Source organism: Peromyscus maniculatus, chromosome 15 (genome assembly GCF_049852395.1).
Source record: "Peromyscus maniculatus bairdii isolate BWxNUB_F1_BW_parent chromosome 15, HU_Pman_BW_mat_3.1, whole genome shotgun sequence".
Lineage (NCBI taxonomy): Eukaryota > Metazoa > Chordata > Mammalia > Rodentia > Cricetidae > Peromyscus > Peromyscus maniculatus.
Genome location: NC_134866.1, coordinates 12,470,684 through 12,497,105, shown reverse-complemented (window position 1 = coordinate 12,497,105; position 26,422 = coordinate 12,470,684). Strand labels below are relative to the sequence as shown.

At 48.6% G+C, this 26,422-nt stretch overlaps 1 protein-coding gene across 1 annotated transcript; it reads right to left on the bottom strand.

Annotated features, from left to right (window-relative positions):
- Nucleotides 1–869: 869 nt before the first annotated feature.
- Otulinl (OTU deubiquitinase with linear linkage specificity like) lies at nt 870–25,846 on the bottom strand. Its single transcript, XM_076551704.1, has 8 exons — nt 25,674–25,846; nt 9,059–9,218; nt 8,939–8,970; nt 8,734–8,825; nt 7,137–7,286; nt 4,644–4,772; nt 3,064–3,333; nt 870–2,180 (listed from the first exon to the last, which is right to left on the bottom strand). The coding sequence occupies exons 1-8, from the start codon at nt 25,726–25,728 to the stop codon at nt 2,007–2,009; spliced, it is 1,062 nt and encodes a 353-aa protein (XP_076407819.1). The 5' UTR covers nt 25,729–25,846; the 3' UTR covers nt 870–2,006.
- Between the last annotated feature and the right edge of the window lie 576 nt (nt 25,847–26,422).

The window sequence follows — 26,422 nt, the reverse complement described above, 5'->3', positions numbered from 1 at the left end:
TTTTGACATCAGACATGGAGATACAGTTTGGAGTTTGTCCAGCTGGTTTTTAGTCTTGCTTTGGTCCAGTATTTCCTCATTATGCTCCCTTTTGGAATTCTAATGTATGCCTTGTGCCACCGTAGGTTAGAAGTTTGTGATCTGAATTTTCATTTGGATTTTACAGGGGATTACAGTTAAGAGATTGCACGAATCTCAGAAGAGACTTTGGATTTTGGACTTTTAAGCAAATTTGAGACTGTGACAGACTATGGGGACTTGAAGTTGGACTGAATGCATTTCTGCATTATGTTATGGCTACAAACCTAGAGAGGCCTATAGTTGTTTGCTATTTACTCTTTGCTCTGTCTCTCCTCCCCACCCCCCACCCCAAACAAAACAAAAATAGGCTTAAATTCAAATCCATTACCCTACAGGGTTAGAGGTTAGAGGTCTGACTGAGACATCAGCAGGCCAGTAGCAAGGTGTTGGCACAGTCATTCTTTCTGGGGCTGGGGTGGGGAGTATGTTTCTGCTCTTTTCTAGTTCCTAGAGATCCCAGCACCCATTGCCTCTTCCTCTATCTTCAAAGCTAGTGATGCTTCCATAGCTCACAGTGTCCACTGACACAGTAACTCTTGTTCCCACTTCCACCTTTATGGGCCTTCCCATCACACCAGGGCCACCTGGAGAGGCCCGATGAATGGCCTTCCTTCAAGGTCAGAGTACTGGTCCATCAGTCCTACCTGTACTTGAATTCTCTTTTGCCATTTAACCAAAGTCTTCAGGGATTCTGGGATGACACAGACCCCTCTGTACCTGGAATGTTACTCAGCCAATCACAGGATTCCACTCATTCTACTATATTTACATGGAAATGTAAATACAGATTAAAGCATAGCTTCATGTTTTTAATGACAATTCAAAAATTATCGTACAGTTGTCCAAATCCATAGACTTTATCTTTTTTTATTTAAATAAACAGTCATAAGCTTGCTCAACAGTTTCCCACCCCCCAAAAAAAAGTAGAAATATAAAGAAACTGTACAATATTACAAACCAGTGGTTGTTTGTGTATATATAAATACATTTGTGTGTATATATAAACACACACATGATACTATTTTTGTTTTTATATCCTGACCAAAGTTTCCCCTCCCTCCTCTCCTCTCAGTCCCCCCTCCACACACTTCCTCTTTTTTCCTCCATCCACTCCTCCTCTGTTTCTCTTCAGACAGGGACAGGCCTCCCATGGATATCAGCCAGCCATGGTATATCAAGTTGCAGTGAGACCAGGCACCCCCTCTTCTGTTAAGACTGGATGAGACAATCCAGTAGGAGGAAAGGGTCCCAGAGGCAGGTAACAGAGTCAGAGACAGCCCCTGCTCCCACTGTTAGGGGTCTCACAAGAAGACAAAGTTGCACATCTGGAACATCTGTACACATCTGTAGCAGAGGGTCTAGGTCAGTCCCATGCAGGCTCCCTGGTTGTTGGTTCAATCTCTGTGATCCCCTATGAGGCCAGGTTAGTTGGTTCTGTGGGTTTTCTTGAGCACACAATATTGTAACATTAATCAGGTGGTTCTAGAAAATTAGTAAACAACAAAGAATCCCAGGAAGGTAATGCTTATAAAACATGGCCCTGTTTATTTATGATTGTCCCAAATCCCAGGAGAGAGTCTTACTAAAGAATACAAAGGTCAGAGATAAAAAGTTCCTGCTGCTGAGGTCAGCCATTTCCCTTCCAATGTTTCCATACTAAGTTTCTCTAGGTCTTAAAGGCACATCATGATGTGAATCCAGCAGATCCCTTAGGACAAAGTCAACCCAAACCTCAGGTGTGTGCTGCTGTGGAGAAATCTCTGAAGGAGAAAGGCGAACCACCCTGGCTCCCTCCACCCAGTGTTCCCGTAGGTCTTGGTGCCCTCCTTGGCTAAAACACTACCGTGGGTTTTTCAGAAATACTTTTTTGGCAAGTTTGACCACTGTCGCTGAGAAAAGCCGATGATGTTCAGTCCACCACAGACTTAAAAGACAGGGATGTAGTATTGGCGGTCATTCTCGGTCAGCAGGGAGATCTCTGGCCACTCCCTGAGAGGCTCCTCAGGATAGCAGACTGCAAAGTCTCTGGAGTTAAACTTGAACAGTCGGAACACTTTTATCTTTACTTGAAGGGAATACCCGAGTATAAACATGTCAATCTGGGGACGAGATGAAAGCGAGGTCACAGACTGAATTTATACACTCCCACCACGATGGGGCCTGCTATGGTTTATGAGATGACCCACTTTGTATCAGAGTAACCCATAGAGCAAGTGGGCATGACTTGGGGACAAATGCCCACGGTGAGGAAGGAGAGCAGGACCATGTCTAGGGAGACAGGAGAAACTGTTCAGAAACAGGAAGGAACACTCAAGCCTGGGCAGTGGCTCACAGCTTCAATCCCAGCACTGTGGAGGCGGAGGCAAGAGGACTTCCATGAGCTGGAGACCAGTCTAGACTGCATCGTGAGTTCCAGACCAGCCTGGGCTACAGAATGAGACCCTGCCTCACAGAGAAAGGAAAAGGAAGGGAAGGGAGGGGAAGGAGAAAGGAAGTGAATACAGAATGGAAAATGGAAAGGAAAGGAAAAAAGAGGGGGAGGGGAAGAGGAAGAGGGGAAGGGGAGAGGGGAGGGTGCTTGCTATTAAGAACCGCATTGCTTTCTAACCAATTTGATGTCTTAGTGAGATGTCATCTGATTGACCATTTCTTTTGGACAGGAAACAAGTAAACAGACGACCTTTGTCATGGGGAGGGGCTCTCTCTGACCTTAGAGCTGGTTGTTACTAACTTTTGTCAGCAACACTGATCTGGCTTTCAGAGTGACCTCTTCCCAGTTAGTATCTGCGTGGTCACAAGACTCTATGAACCAGTCCTCCCCGGTCCAAGGGTCCTCGGACTCACAGGACGCAACAGCCAGCGATCTCAGCCAGCCGCCTCTGTGCAGTTGGTTTCATCGACGGCTGAACATCAACCCTAAAGACCCACACGTTCCAAGACTGCCAGGTCATCCCTGGATCACACCCCGTGAGTCCCACTCACCTGCTCCAATCCACAGGTGTCACCTATGGAATTCAGGTGGTTCATCATGAAGCTCAAGGGATCTGAGGAGGACTCCCTGGAGAACAGGAGTCTGAAGAGGCTGGGGATAATCTTGTTCGTCTTCATTTGTTCGTACACTTCCGTGACCTGGTAGAGCATGATGAACTTCAAAGCTTCGTACAGTTTATACTCCAGGATGGCGTCGGAGAAGAGGATGTTACACATGCTCCCTCTCTTGTGATAGTCTCTCATCCCACTAAACTCGGTCCACTACAAATACAGAGCTAAGTGTGAGCTGAGAAGGGCAAACAGGAACATACAAACCATTGTACAACTTGTAAAGTACTAATAAAAGAAGCCGAAGAGGACAGAAGGAGGGCAGCGGAGGAGGGCAGAATTTTACATTTTCATGTCTACCTTTTGGGACTCTTGGAGTCTTTTTAATTATAAGCATACCGAAATGGGCTGAATGTTCACCTGCCTCCCCAAACTCATGTGTTGAATGTCTTAGTCTAGGGAGACAGCCTTAGGAGGTGAGGCCTTTAGGTGGTGACTGGCCTCTGTGGGTTAGAGTCCTCATGAATGGGACTGATGTGCCTCCAAGAGGAAGCCAAGCAATTTCTGGCTCTGCTTGGGAGGTGTGATAACAAAACAAACAAACAAACAAAAAAAAAAACCAAAACTGTCCACCTGTTGATAAACTAGAAAGAGGACTGTCACCAAATGTCACTTCCTGCTAGCCTCCTGGCCTCAGACTTCCAACCTTCATAATTGCAAGAAATAATCATTGGTTGTGTAAGCCCTCACTCAGTTTATGGCATAAGAAAAGCCTGAGCTCCCAGAATAACACACAAACACCCTAGTTTTAGAATAAGAAACAAAATAAAATCGCTTTTCTCAAAACATACCACTGCTAGGCACACTATCAACCACGCCAGTTCTCTACAAGTGTCTGGGGTCTTCCTGAGGCTATGCCGGAGAAGAACAGTGCACGAGTTGCTGGCTGGCTAAGCTCACTCTGCAAAGCCCTTAGGTGGATTAACTCACACCCTCCCGATATATAACCACGCAGGGTATATACTCCTCACAGTTCTTCAGAGGGAAGAGAGCTATGCCTCAGAAAGCCATGTCCTCCAGATAAGCCAGCAGTAAGAGGTAAGCGCCACACGCTTTCCATCGTACCAAGTCTGTGTTGTTATTAAGTCGGGCAGAGCTTTTGGTCTTACTTATTGCGCCTGCTCCATCCCGGTATGAGCAGGATGCTTGCAGAAGGGCATTTCTGAAGGCTGGACTTTGTACCACATTGGAAACAAAGTCCCCCCGTGTGTCTGGTCTCCAATGCAGCCCCTGAAGCTTCTACCCCACAACAGACCAAGTCACCATCACACAGAACACTAACTCTGCCTTACTACTTGGTAGGAGAAAGCAAGCCACGGCTGCCCGCAGGAGGCCTTCTGAGCTCAGTTTCGTTTCCCTACGACACAGGATCCAGCCCACATGACAGGGAGCTGGCCGCGTTTGAGATGGATGCTTTTTAATCATCGGTCTTTTTTTTTTTTTAATTTTCCCTAAACACTCACCTGCATTTTCAATAACTCCACACATTTCCGTAACTTTCCAAACACATTGGAACCTGTATACTTCTCAGGTCCAAAACTGTACTGCTGGATCCAGTTACAGCCTTGAGAAAAGAGTAGTTTTTCAGGAAGCTTGAAAAGGAAGTAGATGCCAACAATGATTAGTGTCTCAGCGCTTAGCACGCATGATCTGGAATGCAGCAGCGCACCAGCTTATCTCAGGCAACAACCCTCGGAAAGACTACCATGTCAGTTACGTAAAAAGCAACAGTCATCTTTGCTTTAGATTTGTGGATTAAGTGATTTTGAGATTATATTCTAAACGAAAATCTAAATCTAAGATGATGTCCAAAGAAACAGTGTTTTTGGATAAAACACCATATGCCCCTGATGTAACCCTTTAGAAACCATCCATAATGAAATGACACCAAGCAGCAGGTGGGCCACACCACGATACAGTATGCTTCCCAACCTGGCTGTCCCTCATCAGATCAGAGAACGGACTCAGCCAGCACTTCCTATTTTTTTTTTTTTTATCCTTTTGCCTCAACTCCCAATATAAAGGCATAACAATGTTACTCATTTCACAGAGCTCCCGATTAAATTCTGGGAGATGCATAGATTAGCCTATGGTGTCTATAAGAACCTATTCCACTGTGAGTTGTGAAACCATATCCCACAAACTTGGGGGATGAACACAGGACTTCTGTCACATTCTTTATACTAGTTAACTAGAAGCAGGGTTAGCATATAACACTTATTTGACAAGTATCTGTATGAAACAGAACTACTGAAAATAAATTTAAAAGAAAAGACACCAAGGAGACAGAGCACATGGGACCATATATGTATACTTCATACTTCTTGCTCCACCATCCTAAATTGAGCATACTGCACACAAAATAAGAAGTCACATTGCTCATCAAAAATATATGTCTGGAGCTGGAAAGATGTCTCAGCAGTTAAGGGTACCTGCTGCTCCTCCAGAGGACCTGGCTTCAGTTCCCAGCGCCCACCCAGTGGTTCACAACTGTCTGTTACTCCAGTTCCAGAGGACCCATTGCCTTCTCCTGGCCTGCCCCAGCCCTGCATGTACACAGTACATGGACACACATGCAGGCAAAATACCATCTACATAGGATAACCAAAAAGAGAATATCCTGCCGTAAACTATGAAGAAAATGATCAAATAAACAAGACTGGAAGAAAACCTCTACAAATCACATATCCAAGAAAGCCCTCATATTCAAAATACATAAAGGATTTTCAAAACAATAAGAAAACAAACAATCCGATAAAAATGAACCAAAGATTTAAGTAGACAATTTCCCAAGGAGATGCTATGGACTGCAAACAGGTACATGAAAAGATACCCGACAGGTATTCATTAAAAGCAAATGAGGGGCTGGCAGGATGGCTCGGTGGGGAACGGAGCTTGTTGTGCAAGTTTGATGACCAGAGTTCAGTCTCCGGACCCCATGTAGTAGAGGTGGAGAAGAGAACTGGCTCCACAGGACTGTCCTCTGACTTGCACATGGACTACAGTGTGCGCGCGCGCGCACATACACACACACACACACACACACACACACACACACGAATAAGAAGAAACAAAGTATACCTAGTAGAATGGCTAAACACAACCAAACCCAACAATACTAAGTGCTGGAGACCATGAGGGACAGCCACAACTCTCACACTATGCTGGTGGGAATGCAAAAAGGCCACGCAGGCTTGGGGAGCCACGTGGAAGTTCCTCGGAAAGTTAAGCACATACTTCACTCCCACACCACACATCTAACTCCTGGGCATTTGCCTAACAGAAACAGATATTATACCTACAAAATCCCTTATAAGACTATTCCTAATGGCCACATTCATTGTTGCTAAGCACTGGAAACCATCCAGATGCCCTTGAACTGTGAGTAAAGTGCGTTCTGTTCATATAAAGGACGACCACATCGGAGGAGCAGAACGATGACTTCTGAATTCGTGGAACAGCGTGGAGGAAATGCAGATGCACGTTGCTATGGGAAGGCAGCCAGAATCAAAGGGCTAAGATGATTCCATTCATATGACACCGGAAGCAGCAAACCATAGGGACAGAGAGCAGATTGGGAATTGTGCAGACTAGAGGTCTGGGGACCACTGACTACAGAGGTATAGGAGAGAGCCTTGGGGTGGTGACCACATTCTGTATGCCTTTGTTAAGAAACATTTACGTCATAGTAAAGCGGTTCATGTTATCAGACCTCCTTACTTAGGAGGATGCCTCTCGAGGACAGAGGCCTCTCGAGAAAAGCTGAGAGCCTTAAGATGAACAAGACTGGGAACACCAGCATGCTGAGATGGCTTATCTGCAAACTGACAGAGGGAACAAGCTACACAACCTGTCAATGCTCAAGGCTCCTTCAACATGAGAATCCTGAGCACAAAGCTACCCAGCCAGGACCAGTAGCCCCCCAACACGACCATGTTCCCGGTGGGGAGCCGTACCTTCACGATGTCTTTTTCTTTCATCCACGGTGGAAAAGAGAGACCTTGGCTGAAGATCTGGAACAACACGGACCGCAGAGCATCGTAGTTATCTCTCTTCACTGGCCGGACACATTTAATATGGTACCTCCAGAACAGTTCCTCATAAGCCTGTCAGTATGCAAGGATGGTCTCAATGAACTCCCCTGCATCAGAGGCCGGTGAAGGTGAGCTCAGTGGACACAGAGTTTCAGTGAACACACTGAGTGAGCGTGAGGGTTTCCAGAGGGATATGGTACCCACAGAAGCCCAAAGAAGGTGTTGGACAGCCAAGAGCTGGAGTTACAGGTAGGTAGGTAGTTGATGTAGATGCTGGGAATTGAACTCAGGTCCTATGCACAAATTGCAAGTACTCTTAAACAGCTGAGCTACGTCTGCAGTCTCTTATTTTTAAATTTCATTGCTATAATCATCATTACCACTACAGTATCATCATTACCATTGTGTGTGTGATGTGTGATGTGTGTGTGTGTGTGTGTGTGTGTGTGTGTGTGTGTGTGTGCAGGTCGCACAAGCCAGTGCATATCTGGACGTCAGAGAATGGTTCTCCTGGACCCAGATCAGCAGACTGATCTTTTCCTCAGAGCCACTTCAGTGACCCTCTGCACGGGATTTTAAAGTGACTCTCACATGTATGGAGTCTGCCTCGTGCTGTTTCAGATGATTAACCTTGGAAGACCAGGACAGGTTATTTGGGGCTGATAATGAGTCCAACTCAACCACAGAGAAGAAGTGTATAGTTTTAAGACCGCACCAGAGGACTCTGGGCCTCTCCCTCCTCTTTGCCCAAGACAGGAGTGGGCAGTGCTGTTGGGGATTTTTACCAACATCAGTCCAATGGAACATTCTAAAACTCCTCCAAGTACTTAGGCCCGGGTGTCTGATCCCTCCAGGGAGGAGTCTGCATAGCACATGCAGAAGTTAAAAGGCCAGAGATCCGAAGACCGTGCAGTACTCACATTCTCTCAAGTTACAGACATATTGATTTCTAGGCTCAGCACAACACACTCTAGGTTGAAGCCTGTCCTTGTCAGCTCACCTCTCAGCTGCACTCAAGAGCCAGGGCCATCTGGGGAGAGGGAACCTACTTGAGGGGACTGACAGTATTAGACGAACTTATGACGTCTGTGAGATAGTTGTGACTGACAACTGATCTGGAAGGGCCTAGCCTACTGTGGGCGGCACCATCCCCAAGCAGGTAAGCTTGGGTCAGCTGCGGAGAGCAAGCCAGTAAGTGGGTTCCTCCACTGTTTCTGCTTCAGCTCCTGCCCTGACTTCCCTCAATGATGGACTGTGACCTGGAAGTATAAGCCAAACAAATCCTCTCCTCCCCAAAGTTGCCTTTGGTCAGAATGTTTTGTCACAGCAACCGAAAAGCAAACCAGAACAAACCTAAAGCCAGCATCTAGCAGCTACTCGGCTTCTGATTTGGGCTGTAACTTTACATAACACCCCATTTGGTGCTGGTTGACCTTTGGGTTTGGCAAGGCAGAGCTGAGTGCACCCTGATTCCGACAGACACTGCCTGCCTCCCTTGACCCCCCCCAAGCAGACGTACCTTCCGCATCAGTTTGGCACGGGGTGTTTCCCCTTTCCACTCTCTTGCACAATAACTGAGTAGATCTACTTCTGCCTCCACGCTGAGGTTTCCTGGACAAGACAGAAAAAAAAAGGCAGCTACATTTCCCATTCTTCTCCTTTCTTTAGCCCTCTCTGCCCTTAAAAAAAAAAAAATAAGGAAACATAGGCATGAAAGCATTTACTTTTGAATTTTCTCTGCAGATATCCAATCCACCTGAAAGATAAAGGAAACAGTTTTATATATATAAACGTTTTGCGGGGCAAGGGTGTTTTTGAAAAGGAAAGACAAAAGGACGGCCCACCATTTCAGTCGATGCCCTAAATACAAATGCAGCCTTCTGAAGTAGCAGAGGGACGCGGACAGAAGGGACACCGCCAGCGTCACAGAGGCCCTTGCTATTCTCCAGGCAGTGCTGACGACTTGGCTTGTAACCAGTATCCAGGAGTGAACCTGGTCACTTCCTACAAAACAGACAGACATGCAAATCATAGTTATACATCTGCTTGAAGAGACATATGACACACTGGATAACTTTGTCCCCAAGTGTCTATCATTGATTTAGACACATTTTTGTGTGTGCACGTATATGTGCATGTTTGTGCACAGATGCATGTGTATATGAGGTACACGTGTATGCATGTGAGTGCGTGCGTGCGTGCGTGCGTGCGTGTGTGTGTGTGTGTGTGTGTGTGTGTGTGTGTGTGTGTACAATCACTAGCACCATTCCTGACATACCATCGACTTTCTTTGAGACATGGCCTCTAACTGGCTTTGTAACCTCCCAGGCCTACATACACGTTTTTAGAGTATTCAAACACTCAATCCACAATTAAAGAATCATGCCATTTCTCTCATGATCAGTGTCACATATAAAACAGCCTTTTCTACAAAATTAATAATCCACCACGTGCAGAAGGAGTATGGGCTTCCGAATCCTGAATTCAGATCCTGTTTCCACCATGGAGCCTGTGTGACTCTGACAGCCGACCACCCTGATCTGAGTTCTCCGGACTGTAAAACGCAGGTGACCCCGCAGCGAAGGGGCGAACTGAAGTTCTGAAGCGCCAGCACCGTGCAGGCACACCCTCATTTCTCGCCCAGTACCTCCTGGATCCATGCCAGGCAGGCTCTGGTGACCTGTCAGCATCCCTTGAGTCACATGGGAGTGAGCCAATGGGCAGAAGCATGGGTACCGCTTTGTCTGCTGCGTCAGACGCCCACCCTGATTCCTGGTCCAACAAGGGAAAAAAGTAAGGAGCAAGTAAGCAGAGGGTAGGCTTGCAGTATTTTTTAAATTATTTATTTTTATTTTATGGACAGTGGTGTTTTTTGCCTGCATGTACGTCTGTCTGTATGAGAGTGTTAGATCCCCTAGATCAGGAGTTAATGGACAGTTGTGAGCTGCCATGTGGGTGCTGGGAATTGAACCTGGGCCCTCTGGAAGAGCAGCCAGTGGTCCTATCCTCTGAGCCATCTCTCCAGCCCTGGCTTGCAGTATTTTGCCGTGTCTGGGCGATTCCCGACCACGCTCTGCTTGAGCATGTGACAAGCTGAAGAATAAATGCGGAAGAGGACTTCTGATCGGTGGCCTAACCTCCTGGGCTTTGTTCTGAAATAATTTCCTCCACAGCAGATCACTGAGTAAAATTCCAGTGACTAACTGCAATAAAACCCTCATCAGCATGGAACCTATGATTTCATCATTTTTTTTTTTTTTGGTCTTCTGGATATTTCATGTGTATTTATATTCCCAATAAAGAAAGAATTTACTAACAAATCAGGGAAAAAATACTACCAGCAAATTTTAAAATATACTTCCCATTACTTAAAAGAACATTTTAAAAATGACTATCCAAAGTAGTTATTTGACTTCTAAAATCATTATATTACCTATTCCCCAGATTTAGCAAACTGTATGTTTAAAAACCCAAAGCTGGGGCTAGAGGGATGGATGGATGGATGGATGGCTCAGTGGTTAAGAGTGTGCTACTCTCCCAGAGGACCCCAGTTCTGAGCATCCCTGAAATTCTAGGCCCAGGGGATCCAACAGTCTCTTTTGGCCTCTACTGGACCCAATGCCAGGAGGACTCTTCGATGTAGGATGTGCTTCTGAATTAATCCAGAGAAGGAGTTTCTTCAGTGTGCACCAGCCAGTCACATTTCTTTTCAATGGTGGAACTTGGTACAGCATCTGACATTATTCACAGACTGGTGCTCGTGTGTATGTGTTAGGGGCCAGGAGAGGGCTTTCAGTCACTGCAGTGGGGACTGGGGACTGCCCTCGACACTCCTCATCGGTCAGATGCCATCACGTGCAGCGGCATCTGAGGGACCACCCAGCCCCTTAGGGGATCTCTCCTCAGAATAAGGCCTTTCCTGACAACCCGTGGAAGACAACGGCTCTCCCCATGTTTGTCCACACCCTTTCTCTGTCTCAGTCTCTCTCTCCCACTTCCCCATCTCCTCCTCCCTGTGTCTCTTCCTCTCTCCTGTCTCTTTCTCTCCCTTGCCCTGTCCCAGCTTTCTGCCCTTATCCTCAAAACGAACCCATCCAGAAGGCAGCTTTATGAGCATCTTACCAGGCAACAACCTGGACACAGGCCGGCACTCCTCATCTCCCTCACTCAGTGCAGCCACTACTCACACTGGGGGCTTCCCATGACAGTTCCACACATGCACACATTGTGCTCTGGTAGTTATCTATTTTCTCCTGTCTTCCCTCTCTCCTCCCCATCCCTCACCCTCCCCTAGCAGTCCTCTCTTTCAGATCATTTTTTTAAAACTTTTTACATATGAGAGAAAACACAGGCTACTTTTCTGCTTCTGGCTAATTTCACTTAGCATGATGATCTCTGGTTTCATCTATTTCCCTGAAAATAACATGGATCCATTCTTAACATTCTAATACATACATACATACATACACACATACATACATACATACACATATATGATATATATCATATATTAACATTCTAACATATATATTAACATTCTAATATATATATTATCATTTATAGACTGAGAGACAATTAGCTGACCCCATATCTCACGTGCTTACATTTTTTAGTTAAGTAACTCAGGCCAAGAAGGGTGAAGGGAGTATAATCTTGGGGGTTCCGGTGTGGCTACAAGGGAGTCATGCAGGGGTGGGTAGAATGAGACTCTGCAGGGTGGCATGTATGAGGCAGGCATGGCTAGACCGTCACGTAAGGATCTGCACAAGCTGTTCTCGGACAGTGTTACTAGGAGCCTGGTTTCTAAGTCGGAGGAGCAGGAAGAGCTCTGTCTCACTGCCACACAGTAGCTGTGAGTCTTCTGCATGGCCACCTCCTGCTTGCCTGTGAGCCCCACGGTGCCACAGAGGAGTCCCGAGTGCTCCCAGGAACCTCCCGCTGCCTCCATCTCTGAATCGAGGAGAGAAGACAGCACAGAACGGGTCCTGGCACACAAGGGCTTCGTACACGCGTGTGCCTTTTACTGCCACAGGGCAGGAGGCACAGAGCTGCCGCAGGGCTGCGGGGACAGGTCGGAAGGGCTGGGCCCAGCATCTTTCTCACGGAGCACACAACAAACACTAGCTGCTGTTTTCACTGTGGTTGCCATCATCACCTTGGCTTTGTAGATCAGACAGCTGTTAGGGGCAAAAAGATTAAGCGGCCTCCGAATGGGAGTTGCCCAATAAATGGCGGAGCCATTACTCATTGACAGAGGCCATGCAGTTCTGGCAGCCGCCAGCCTGAGCGACCACTTGCCTGCCTGTCCTCCTATCCGAAGGCATTGTCAAATCAGCACTGCTAGTGAGCAGAATCACGACTAAAAGGGGGAACGCGAAATCCTTTTCTCGGAGCTGGAGGGATGGCTCGGTGGGTAGGAGCATTTGCTACGGAAGCATGAAAACCGGAGTTTGAATTCCCAGAACCCACATAAAGGCCGGGCGCCGCCACGTGTGCCTGTAACCCCAGCACTGGCCAAGCCAGGCAGACACCAGTAGCTTACTGGCTAGCCAGCCTGGCCAAAACAGTGAGCTTCCGACTCAGCGAGAGACCGTACCTCAAGAGAATAAAGCAGTGATCTACAGAAGAAGACGCCTGACATCCTGCTTAGACTTATAACACCTCACACCCACACCCACACACATACACACACACCTTTTTCTCATTCTTGGGCCATTAAATAGATTGAACTCAAAAACCACAGAAGGAAATACCACAAGAAGACTGCAAATCAGTATGAGGGTGAGTTTGATGAACTACTACTGAGTCAAATGCCACTTCTCCAAACACAGCTGAGAGAGGGTAGCATACTGGACACAGGAAGTTTCAGAGAGTCCCCTTTCCCACCAAAGACAATTCTGCAATCACCACCAGCTTCCATTCTCTCCCCCAGAAGGGGGTCTTGCTGGGTCATGAGTGGGACTCGGGAAAGCAAAGGAGAGAGAATTCTCTACCTCCACAGACACAATCATCCCACACACTGTAAAAACAAAGGGAGCGTGGGCACCTCACGTTTGTCAAAGACGACCCTGGGAAGTGTGGGATGTGAGAGGAGGCTGGGAAGAAAGACATTGCCAGGAATTAGGGATCTGATTCTCTTTCACGTCTGTCAAGAGACAAAAAGCAAAATTCCCATTGCCTACTTTTGTACTGAACCGCTGGGCTATACAATGCATTTCTTTTCTTGTCTCTTTAAAAAAAAACAAAAAACCAGATATATCTCGTGTATTCCCCAACCACCAGGATTGAAGTGTGTCCCCAACAATCAGAGAAACAGGCCTTAGGCTACTTGAGGAATTACAGCAGGTACCAACATCTGACCCTACAGCCTGATCTGGGATCATGTTCCATTACAAGCGAGACAACTGGTTGGAGCTACAAGAAGGCATTGGGTTTGGGTAGGGTTTTTCTTTTCCTTTTTTATTCTTTTTGGGGTGTGTGTGTGTGTGTGTGTGTGTGTGGTAAAATTCTTACTTTCTTTCTCCTTTCTCTACAACATATCAAAGCTGAAGTAACTCAAACATTCAAACAGGAAACCCCAAGGGGGGGCGGAAAACACCATGTCCTGAAAACAAACTAAAAGACACTGAAAAGCCCAAACCAAGTGAAGAGCCAGCCCAGGGGCCTTGGGCAGGTCTCCTGGGCACGATCAGCAGCAACACTGGCTCATCTCCAGACTTTCCAGAGCTGTTCTAGAGAATTCTTTGCTTCTGCCTCCCCATGGGCTACCACGGTCTTCGGTCTCAACTACTTTCCAGTGCCAGGGACTGAACCATGTTTCCGGCACACTAACTAACCAAATGCACTCCACCAATGAGCTACGCCTTCAGCCATCTCCCAGTCTTACACACACCAGCACCTCATCCACATCCAGCCCCACAACCTCCGAAGCAGCGGTGATATCTCAAGGGCTGCTATCTAGGCCAGGAAGAAGTTAGACAATCTGAGCTAGAAGCATGGAAAAGGCAATGGTGTTTTCATGTGTGAGGGAGCAGAAGGAGCATTGAAACAGATGAGGGTAAAACCTCCCTTTTAAAAAACTGTGGCATGTTATAACACTACACTTAACTTCACAAGCCACAGATCTTCTCAACAGCGTTGTGTTACAGTTGGGAGAAGGCTGTCACTCACAGACAGGGTGAGGTCAAGAGATTTTCTGCTTTGTATTGCAGGTGTTAATTCTGCTCAATTAAGAAAGCCTGGCCCTTCCCCTAAAGCCAACTACAGGGCCATGTCATTATCTCCAAGGAAGAGAACCACTAAGTGGAAGGTTTTTATCTTGAAAGTCACAAGCAGTGAAACATGCAACCTCCTCACGCTGGCAACACAATCTCCTCCGACCCAGCACTCTTACCCTGGACTCCCAGTAAACTGAAAGTACCCATAATACACCTGGAAATCGCTTCCTGCCTGAGACGGGGAGGACTGTGTGTTTGCTTAAGGACGCTGTAGGTTAGAGCTGTCTCGTTTGACCCTGCGTATCTTATAGGACTGTCAAAAGTGACTGGTCATCTTAAGGATAAGGTTAATTTTCCCCCTGTGGTAGGGTTTTGACAGCCTATCAGTGATGAAAACACCAAGGTTGTAGGTACAGACAGGCTAACATCAAAAAAGCAAGTAACCATTCCTTTTCTGTGAAACTGTGGAAGTGCCGCCCAGCCTGGGAGAGCCAACTGATTGTAGAAAGGGGGGGGGGAGGGAGTAGGGGTGGAATCTTGTCTTCATGCTGTCATTTCTTAGATCCAAGGCTTTGACCAAATCCCACTGCCTAGATGGCCCTAAACCGTGACCCAACCATTAGCCCATGGTGATGAATCAAGGCTGGGTCAAAATGAAATGAAACCAAACTATCCCACCAGGAACTGCTCAGCAAAGTCTTCGCTACAATCGTCCCAGCACCCGTCATGTGACCAGGGCTTGGCTACCTCTCAGCTGGGAACACATTCCCTTTTGTAGACATCGACTTCCCTTTTCTGATCGTTTCCCTATTCATAAGTCTATCTTCATTCCATCCACACAGATTAGGCTGTTCCTACAGATCAGTCACTGTCCCAACAGCTGGACTGCACTGGCAGAGACTCCCAGATGGACTTCAGACAGACTTCAGAGCCCACTAAGGCAACCTCCAGGGGGCAGGAACGGGGCTGAAGAGCAGCAACGCATAGGACCGAGGTCAGGCTGGGGAAGGCTTCCCTGGGCTGTGAGTGTGACCTAAGGTCAAAGGATGGAGGAGCTGGCGAGGCAAGAAAAGCAAAGAAGGTCACTGCAGTTGGCCAAGGTCCAACTGTTACTGTGGTTCTCAGTCAGTATGCTATGTTCAAAGGAAAGGCCCTGGCAGGTCTAAATCAAGAGGCTGGCACAGGATCAGCTCCGTGACCACAGCCTGGAATGCTCTCACTTGGAGTCATAAAGAGAAGGTGATTCCTTTCAAGGGACAGCTTCCCCCATCTTCCACAGAAGTACAGACCCAAGGGTGAGAGCTGTGCGGCACATCCAAGGCCTGAATCCAGCAAGTGCATTAGGAGAAGAGGTCTCCCGGGCCTCAGAGCACCCATGCTGCAGGCCTGCTCCATGCATACTGCAGGTCTAGCCTGTCCGTGATGAGGGTCTCTTCTGTCATACTGCTGGCCTTATCCATACTGCAGGCCTGTTCTGTGCACCTATGATGGCTTTATCTACTAGCCTGGAAACTCCTCTAAGGCTAGTGCTGAATCTTTTAATATTTCTTTTGTATTTTATAGCGAAAATAACTTTACCATGACTTCTAAGATTCAAGGATGGCTAGGGCTAGAGCGCTTGCCTACCACGCATGGGGGCGCCCAGGTTCAAACCCCAGCACTGAAAAATAAAAATAAAAATTTTAAAAAAGAAACAAAAAAAAAAAAAACAGAGACAAAGAGCACCCCACTGAGCCCATACCTCTGCCTGTCCAGTCAGGGCATCAATCAATCTTCCTGAAATGACTAATTGATGATTCAAGGGCAAGCCTCGGCACTAGCTCTCTGCGGAGACTCTCCCACTCAAGGAAAGAAGAGTGTATACAAGGGAAAGATCACATTGTGAACAAGAAGCAGAGAAAAAGCCCGGATCCTCATTCACAGTAGATCAGGTCATTGAAGGAGCTCTATCATACTTGCTTCGTTTCTGAGGTGGACACACTGAAGCCCTGAGAAGATGAATATTAGTCAGAACTCAAAGCCTATGTTCTGACTTGGGGGGGGGGGGACCTTAACCCTAATTACATCACTGTCTTCCCCTGAGCTCTCCTCTTGCCAAACCCTGCTCTTGATGACATCTAAATTACTGCATCCTGAGACTGGATCATATGTTGCACAGATGTACACCAATGAAAACCCAAGAAGCCATACATTCCCATTCCAAACTCTGCTGTCAACTTAAAGTCCTCTGGATCTGAGCTGGGGCTTCATCTTCTGAGGGGAGAGAAGGGCCAGACCCTGAAGCCAACAGTCCTCGAGATCCCAGGTGGAGAGACTTCCTAGAGGACAGGCCTGGCTCCTATCACCTTCTCTCTCTTCACTCTTTCCCGAGGGTAGGGAGTCTGGAAGATTCTCTTGGGTTGCTCAGCCCTGGTCCTCCTCTCTGGGCAGAACTGAACAATCTGTACAGAGGGGGTTTAGGCCCACTGTCTTTCTATGAATGCCTGGCATTTAGGGAGTGAGTCCCCCTAAGGGATGGTGAGAACGCCCATCTAACCACACAGACCCCTGGATCCTATCTGCCTCTGAACTGAATTAACACTTCCCTCACTCTCCGACATCAGTGCCCAGCTTTCCAGTCAGCACATGGGATGGGTTGGCTGCATCACGTGTGCAGGGTCTATGCTTGTAGAGCTGGGAAGGGCCCACTGTTTACACCTGTTAGGTCTGGTATCACTGGTCTGCGCAGGTCCACTCTCAGGCCTTAGTATCACACTGCTATCTTCTAATGTAATCACTTGTGAGCATGGCTACTGAAGTTACCCTCCGCTGGTGGCACTCTTCCCAGTGATCAGAATCATTGGGTACTGTTGCTAACAGCTACTAATCTTTCTAATTGGCTTTCCTTTCCCAAATCTGCTTTTTATTCTGGAGTCAGTGTAGGTTGACATTTTAAAAAAAATTGATAGATGTATCATCTATTTTGGAAATATGTTCATGACTTATCTTATTGGTAGGAAATACCTTCGTCCTAACAGCCACTGAGCGAGAAATAAAGACCCATGGACAAGGAGTTGGAAATAAAGGGAAGGGTGTGTCCACTATGGAACATTCCTAACCAGAAGCCTCAGGAACGGGTCCAGTAACCAAGAATACATGTGCCAGTCAGTGTGGCAGCTCTCTGGAACACCCAACCACACCCTTGGACTAACTGAGAAGTCAAGATCTGTCCCAAGTGGGGTTCAATGTGATCCTGTTGATGGGCTACAAGCTGAACACTCACAGGCCATCTCTTCCGTCTTGATCTCTTCTTCACTCACGGACTCATCTACCTTACATACATCCATGTTGCTGCTCTCCGTAAAGAAGCCTAAAGCTTCAAAGGCAAATTCACCAAACCCCAGTGGAGCATTACCATTCTGTCTACAGAGCAGCAACATCAGTACCACCTCAGGGCTCTTAGAAATGGACTCTCGGGTGCCCCTGAAGCTGAATCTGTGTCCTCTCAGGCCAACGGGGACAGGCATGCACACTGATGTCTCAGGGCACTGTTGTGGAACAGTCAGGCTGGCTTCCCCTGGGGCTGATTTACTGGGCTGTGCCCGTCCCTCCCTTGACATTCATTCCCAGGAGATTCCAATGGACTGCCAGTGTTGGAAAAGAACACAAGGCTTCCCTCCATCCCTGGACATTCCTGTCCCTTCAAACATACCAGACGCCAGTTAAATGCCAAAGGAGAAACAAACCCAGACAACAAAGACTGGCACTGCCCAGGCGCTCTAGCTGCAGCTGAGGGCGCTTCTGCCTTGTGCTCCTTCCCTTCTGCCTCGGGAAAGGCTCACTCCGCTCACAGGTCCACTGTTCTTTATGGGAGGAGCTATTTCTAACTGACAAGGAACTCTTCTGAAATAGTAAAGCGGGAAGATGTACCGCGGTTGGTGGGGCCCCGTGACAGGGGCCAGCTCACCCCAATTTTCCTGGGACTCTCCCAGTGTTAGCCCTGAAAGCCCCAGGTCTGAGACATACCTGAGTTCCAGGCATATCAGGATGGCTGGTCACCTAGGGGCCCCCTCAGTCCACTCTGGCTCCCTGTCCCCTGCACAGCCTTCGGTGCCTCCCGGCACGCCCCTACCCTACTTTGCCTGCATTCTTCCCTCAGTCTGGAACATTCTTCCATGGCCTAGGTCACACTTTCTTCCAGCTCTCAATTCAAATGTCACTTGTCTGGCCCACTGCCAACCCCGGGCTTAGCAAACCCACTCTCTTCTGCAAGGCACATGGTGTCCTTTCCAAGCACTTGCCAGTTTACAGACGTGTTTGCATTTGATGGACCAGTTCCCTCCACTGTGAACATCTTAAGGACTCAGACTGTCCGTTCTCTTCATGCTGTAGGCCCAGAGGAGATGGTTAATAAACGCTGACTGAATGAGCCAGTGCATCTGTGAGCTCAGGATCCAGCACTTAGGTCTCCATGGCACGGTGGAATCAGCCTGCCCTGAGTCTGTTCTCTCCCTTCACAGAGACACAACACTGAACCTCAGTGGGGTCCATGGTTTCTCAGGGGAAAGGCTCATTCCATCCTCTCTGGATGCTGGCACAGCTGTGCTGAGTGGACTCTGCATGGAATACAATGCTCAACTTTCAGAGAGTCATCAGCCAGGCAGAGTGGAGAGCACCTGTAACCTCAGCACTTAAGAGGCTGAGGCAGGAGGATCAGAAGTTCAAGGCTGTCCTCAGTCACATAAAGAGATCAACATTAGTCTCAATTACATGAAGCCTCATCCCAAAATGGAGAGAGAGAGAGAGAGAGAGGGAGAGGGAGGGAGGGAGAGAGGGAGGGAGAGAGGGAGAGGGAGAGGGAGAGGGAGAGGGAGAGGGAGAGGGAGAGGGAGAGGGAGAGGGAGAGGGAGAGGGAGGGAGAGAGAGAGAGAGAGAGAGAGAGAGAGAGAGAGAGAGAGAGAGACCGAGACCAGAAAGGACTCATCAAGAGCAGCTGAATCCTTATCCTTCTTCCTCTCTGATAACCGGAATGTAAGGGTGATGACGGATGTTCCACATTTCGGTTCAGAGCATGGAAACCATGTTCAGTGTGGAAACACAGTAGAAAGAACAGAAACAAATTGAAAAGAAAGAGCCCTGGACTCCAGACACCACGGAACCCATCCCAGCCCTGGGGAGCTAGCTACCTCTGAGCTCCAACATGGGAAAAGACATATCTTCCTTCATTTGGTGGTGTTCTGTTACCCCGCTATACCTAAACCTCGCTTGGTGGTCCCTTCCAGCTTTGAATGTGCCCGTCAGAAGCGCGAGCCACCGATGTGTTTCTCTTCCTTTAATTAACACACCCCATGTAAATCCAAAGCAGGAAGTGAGAATGTGAAGTGGTCACCCAGCAGGAAGGTTTTAACGGAGTGGAATGAGGAGGGAACAGAGTCGGGCCCGAGAAAGTCAAGTGCCCTGCACCTCAGCTTCCTCCCCTGTGAACAGGTCTCAGGAGGCCGGCCTATCGCCCCCCACCTCCCCTCTCCCAGAGACCTCTTCCTTTCGGCGTGTTGTGTATTGCGTTAGAGGGACAATCACACTGGCACGTGGGCATGGGGTTTTACATAGCTGTGAACTAAGCGACTTCCAACTAAGCTCGAAATATCTATCATTCAGAGCTAGTACCACAAGGATGCCCCGGGTGTGGACAGAAGACCCATCCGGTAAGCAGTTGTCCTGAATGCATTAGTTCTGATACAGAACCCTGCACACAAGGAGAGAAGAAGAACTAAGTTGGGCAGGGGTGGGGGTGGGGGGAGGAACTGCTGTCAGTGAGGTTTGCCTAGGAGAAGACGCTGGAATCTTAAAGAAAGCATGAAGAGCAGGACAAGGTAGAGACCAGCTAAGTGACCAAACTTGAGTTGACCAAATACTTAAAACACAAAATAGAAGAATACGCCACGGATAAATTATGACGTGGACTCTTTCAGTCGAAGTGATTTTTAACCTTCAACCTTCGAGGAAAGGACTCCCACGCTGGAGTCCTACACCGTCTCAGGTACAAGGCTAAGGGACTCGGCGTTTGTATCACTAAGTCCACTCCTTCTACTTCCGTTGCAAGGTGAGGAGCCCACCTCCTCTTCAACCACATCTGCAGACACCAGGCAAAGCAACACCAAGCCGACCCGGCTGCCGCCATCCGCGCGTCAACTCCCCACTGCATAGGGAGCTGGTGGCCGACTGCATCTGGCTCGCCATCTCGTCCACTTCCTCTTTCCTATCAGCCATTCTGCTCACTGCCGACCTGGACCTCTCCTCTCCAAGTGGCCAATTCAGGGCCACTGCTGTCCTATGATTTCACACAGCCCAACGGTCAGCCGTGTTTTCTTGTCAGAGATCATAAACACGTTCTCTCGGTGTACCGGGTGCTCTCCTAAGACCGAGGGACGGATTCTCTCGGCCCCAGGCAAGAAAGGATTTAGTTCACTTCCGTGAAACTTGGGAGACGGCACGACATGGAATGCACTCTAGTGCGAGCCTAGACAGCAAGCCTAGCGAGCTTCCACCACCAGCTCTGGGGCCACCCACAGTCCCGTGCCATTCAGAAACTGTATCCAAGAAGGTTGTCCCACCTCCACAGAGGACAGGGAGCTCATCTCCATAAGGATGGGATGTTAGCACACCCCCACTTCTCTCTCTCTGCTTCCCCACCTTGTGTGAGTGCATGTGCGTGCGTGTGTGCGTGCGTGCGTGCGTGCGTGCGTGCGCAGCCCATAAGCTGACATCAGGTGCCTTTCTTAATCAAGCTCAGGGACTCAGCTAGCCTGCATGCCTAGCAGGCCCCAGGGGTCTTCCTATGCCTGCCTCCTCAGCACCAGGATTACGGAAGCACACCACTGCTCCTGGCTTGGTAGTGTGGATCCTGGGAACATAAAGTCAGGGCCTCTTGCCTTCACGGCAATACCTATCAACTGAGTTTCCTCCTGGCTCCCTCAGCCCTTGGCTTTCAACGCTCCGCCTCTTCTGTGTCAGCTGGGGAGAGCTTTCTGGAGAAAACACTGCAGTCACATGGTTAGGGTAACAACAAAAGATTTACTAGGAAATTCATAATTTAGAAATGTATCAGTCATAATATTTTATGTTCTGTACTTCCTGGAATTTTTATTTCCTAGGAATCCTAGCAACAGTAACGACAGATGGTGTTCCTTCATCTCTTGAGATAAACATAAACTTTTTAGCATCTTTTTAATTTAAACACGATGCCACCTGTCTGTTCTGCCTCCAATTAAACAGGAAAGTTGTTTGTCGTTGTTTTTTTAAACAGACTATGTCTGGGACAAACGGATACTGGAAAAACAAGAACACAAACAAATATTTTCTTGCTAATTTGTTATGAAGAAGTATCAGTCTTCCATGAAATTAACCGCAACCAAATAAATGGACACTCAAACTCAATTCTTTCTGAGACAGGGTCTCCCTGTGTAACCCTGGCTAGCCTGGAACTTGCTATGTAGAGCAGGCTGGCCTCGATCCTGATGAAGATCCACCTGCCTCTGACTCCAAGTGCTGGGGTTAAAGATGTGTGGCCCCATGCTGGTCACAACCTCAATTTCCGAAGACAGACTATCTAAGTGCCTGTACATTCATCACATGAATCATGTGGACAGGAAGGAAAGGAGCGCCTCGGGGTGAACACACTGGTCTAATAACCCCTGAAAGTTGGTGGCTTTCAGTAGCCATACAGAAAGAACCATATAGCCATGGGAGACGTGGAAGAAAAAAGTGTTCAAGTCTCCCTTCTCCTGTACACCCTGCCTGTGAGTCACCTCAATCCACACAGTGGTATAAAAATGACAGCCCGGCCTTGTCCCTGAGAACAGGTTCAGTGCGCCTAAGAGGTCCTGGGAACTGCAAGGCCTGCTTAGGGAGACGCCAGGACTGTTTCAGAAAGGACCAGGCAGATGATGGTTAACGATCTGTCATAAGCAGAGACCTGGGCCAGTGTTTGCCTCCTGGAGCTCCTGGGAACTGGAAACCCTCTATACATCCTACAATGGCTCTAAGTGTCACAGAACGATGGCTGGGAGACCTACACGTGAGTCCTTTGCCTCTACGGCACTGTCTCTGTGTTTAACATCGAGAGAACACAGAACCCACCACCACTGTGAAGAGACGAGCACTATGCTGATGAACAAGCCCATCAGGTGCTCCCCCCCACCCCCACCCCCGAGAGCCAGAGAAATTGATCTTGTCATCCATGCGTAAAGGACATTTTCCCATTAACAACTACATCAGTCAAGGATCTCTACCAGATAAAACATAGGCTTAAAAAATGATACATATCATTGGCTAATCATCCCAATAAATAAGAGAAGTATGAAAGTGGGACAAAGAGCAAAAAAAATAACAACTATAGATCCTTAGTTTTTGAAACATTGCAGTGTGTGTTTGTGTGTGTGTGTGTGTGTGTGTGTGTGTGTGTGTGTGTGTGTGTGTGTGTAATGCAGCGGGGCTTCTTTTTCCCCTAAGTCCTTAAACTATTTTTTTCAAAGATGGAAACTACTTCCTTCTCCATTATAACCAGGGCTGGGGACACTCCCAGCTACTTATTCTTCTCAGGACAGTTACCAGCAGCCAAAGCGCCCCACTCACCAAGCAGCTCCTTGAGACCAGAGGCTTTGCAGGTACTAGTTCCAGAATACACACCCAGCCTCAGGAGTCCCCATGGGTGTGAGGAGCATGTACACCATGAGCATCCCTCCCTCCTCAGTCCGTTGATCACTCTTCCAGTCTGCCTCTCTCCATGAACACAGACAAGCTCACCATCTGAACTCACTCACCTGCCCCATGACTACCTGGGATCACCCATGGAAGCAGGCTGTCTAGGGTGGGCATGAAACACCCGCTGCACGAACAAGGTCAGTGACTGCTGAAATGCTTGGGCATAAGGGAACCCAGAATATTTGGACTGCACCTTTTCATTGTCAGAAGAGTCTAGGGATGAGGTGGGGGGTCTTGGCGGTTCCTTAAACCAGGGATAAACAATAAGCAACTAAGTAACAGAAGGCAAGGGTGGTAGTATTAACAGCAGTACTGAGCATTTTTACCATGAGCCTCAATCAGCCAGAAAAACTTTCCATGTACTAAGTGGCTCTAACACACAAGGAGTACTGAAACAATCCTAGTCGTTATTTTTTCCAAATTTTGATTTAGCTTTAGAACACTTTCCCTAAACAAAATCTTATCTACAACAGCAATATAATACAAACAAGAGAAAGCAAAGCTGTTCCCAATGTGGCTGGAATGTGAGACCTGGCTCTTGGGATTCCCCCATTACACACTGGGCGCTCTGTCTCTCAAGCCCAACCCCTAGGGTCCATCAAGGACCTGAGTGGCTCCTCAGAACACAACTGAGGATGTGTGTACACTGCCAGGAAACTCAGGGACAGTGGTGGACGATGCCACAGCAGCGCCTCAACCCCTCCAACAGTTACGGACCATGAAGCAAGAGAGCTGGAGGCGAACGTACGGAAAACACAGGTCGTCCTCAAACACAGAGGTTTGGAAAGGTGCCGAAAGGTGAGCTTATTTCACAGGGCTGTCGTAACCTCCCGATAGGTGATGGTGCCTTCTCAGGGCTCTGGAGCACTGGATGAGGTGACCTTCAAGAGGCCTCATCTTTGATATTCTAACAGTGTCTTTCAAGTAATACTGTACAAAGATGTGCGTCCTATGATTTTTCAATACTAAGATACATTTAACAATAGTTTATAAAGAAGACTACCTTAATCCCTAACAGTTCTGTGGGTTTTCTTCTGTTGTCTCTTTGGTTTCTATCAAGGGTGACTTATTGTCTTAAAAGTGAATCTATGTCTTTCCTTCAACAAGTAGTTAAGAGGTCGACTAAAAGGCTGTCTCCATCTCAGCTTGAGCAAGTGACTTGAAAACCACTGGGTCGTTATTTTTTTCTCCCCCCAAATAGAAACTGCAAAGGTGAGCATCTATGCTCCCAAGTCCTTAGCAGCTATATTTTGAAGGGAAACGTTTTTCACAACCTGATCCTTGAGTCTCACCTTCTCCTGCAAAGATACTGCAGACCCCACAGACTGGAGCACGAGAGGACTCTCTCCCCGGGCTCACAGCTCTGACACACCTTACACTCGGCGCAGAGGAAGGAAAAATTCTTGGTGGTTATGTGGAGCCAAAGCAGGCATTTTGCAGTCTCACCAGCTCTTTCCAGCTGCGCCCTCACCTCTGTTTCCAACTTCCCTTTCTCTGACAAACTAAGGCAGGGAGAAGGGAAGAAAGTAAAATGCTCAACTGGACACACCCACAGGAAATATGTGGCTAATTCTATAATAACCCAAGGTGCGTAAAGGTTAAAAAAAATGAGTTCATTCTTCAAACTTTTGAGGGAAGAGGTAAGTCAGTCGCAGACTGCTAAGCTGAGAGAGGCCGTAGGTATTAACTTGTCAAGCACACCCATTTCACAAACGACTGAGTGTCCTGAATAGTTGTTAACTCCCACCCAGATACTCTAGGGTGGACTGATGTCCCTCGCGTCTTGATTCCTAGAACAGTGTTGTCTCCACTAAGCTCAACACGTTGCTGTTAGAAACTCCTGCTGGGACCCAGAACAGCAATTAAGACGCATTCCTGGTGTCCAACTACCCCACAAAAGCACCCAAAGTGAGAACACATGCTGCCCAGCTTCACTGCTAGGCTCACACTCCTGGTGTGGTAAAGAGAAAGAAATACAGGATCCGGCATGTGGCTCATCAAAACCTCATTTCCCTTGACAATTAGAACTCAAATCACCAACACAGCTGATGGATGGGAAGGAAAACCAACTCTAAGGTCTTTGGAGCGGAGAGACCACAGTCACCCAGTGGCGTAGGAGCCTGAGCAGCTAAGAGCGACCTACTGCCATACTTGTCCCCTTGGTGCGTTTTTTTTTTTTTTTTTTTTTTTAAGTCAAGAGTGTTCTCTGTGGTTTATGAGTCTGGTTGCTGTAAAGGTGTGGGCCACATCCTCTGCAAGGCGCGAACCCCGGTAGCTTAGTTGACAACAAAGTCAGTCCCTAGCCGGCGGGTCCACGCGCCCGGGATGCTCGCCGACGGACCCCGCCTCTCTCGGGGTCCCGGGAGGCTCAGATACAACCACACCGCCACGCGCGGCGTGCAGCCGCCCCTCCGCTCCACCAGCAGGCACCCCGGGTACCCTCCGCCCTCCCCCGCCGCCGCGACACCCTCCGGGAGACCCTGCCCACCCCGGCGCCCACCTGCCGTGGTCCGAGCGCGCTCCCGCTCCCGCGGCGCGCTCCTCGGCGCCTCCATGCGGGCCGCGCGCCTTCACCCGCGCGCACCCTCCGGCCGGCTGCAGCCCGGCGGCCCCGCTCGCTTCTCCGGCAGCCGCGATCGCGAGCTTCAGCGGCCGGGACCGCCGTCCGTGCTCCCGCCCTGGAGCGCAGACTGACGCGCACCGCCGCCAGTCAGAAGCTGGGGCGGGTCCTGGGGGGGGGGGCGGGGCCTCCGTGCGAGGTCGGAGTGGAGGTCGCGGGGGCGTGGGGGCGTGGAGAGCTCCGAAGGCCGAGCCGAGCGCTGCCGAGGTCGCTCCGGGCACACCCGGGCACCTCCGGGCAGACCCGGGGCGTTGCACCTGCTCGGATCCCGCGCCCTCTCCGGAGCTCTGCGCCCAAGCCGGCGAACTTGGAGGCTGATGGGCAGAGGGACCGATAGCCCTCCCCCGCCCAGGACACAGTAGTGCCTCGATTCCCTCTTCGCCAAGGAACAAACCTGTTTGTGTCTGCGCCAGAGAGCGAGAGACTGGTATCCAGAGGCATCTGCCTGCCCCGGGACCTGCTCCCTTCCTTTCTCCCGTGGGTCAGCAATACCGGCTAGTGTGTACTTGGAACTGTTTAGGGACGGGACAAGTGCATTCTTGATGGAAAGTGGGTCTATAAAATAATTTCTTAGAAGTTAAAAAAAAATGCAAACAGCTAACAGGAGAGAAGTAAATGACCCTCCCCCC

What these genes read in the sequence shown, in the direction of transcription:
- Otulinl (XM_076551704.1), bottom strand. Translation starts at nt 25,728, where the DNA reads ATGGAGGCGCCGAGGAGCGCGCCGCGGGAGCGGGAGCGCGCTCGGACC. An exon ending in GCGCGCTCGGACCACGGCAG is followed by an intron (nt 9,219 to 25,673) that starts GTGGGCGCCGGG and finishes TCTGTTTTGTAG; the next exon opens with GAAGTGACCAGGTTCACTCC. An exon ending in GTGCCAAACTGATGCGGAAG is followed by an intron (nt 7,287 to 8,733) that starts GTACGTCTGCTT and finishes GCATACTGACAG; the next exon opens with GCTTATGAGGAACTGTTCTG.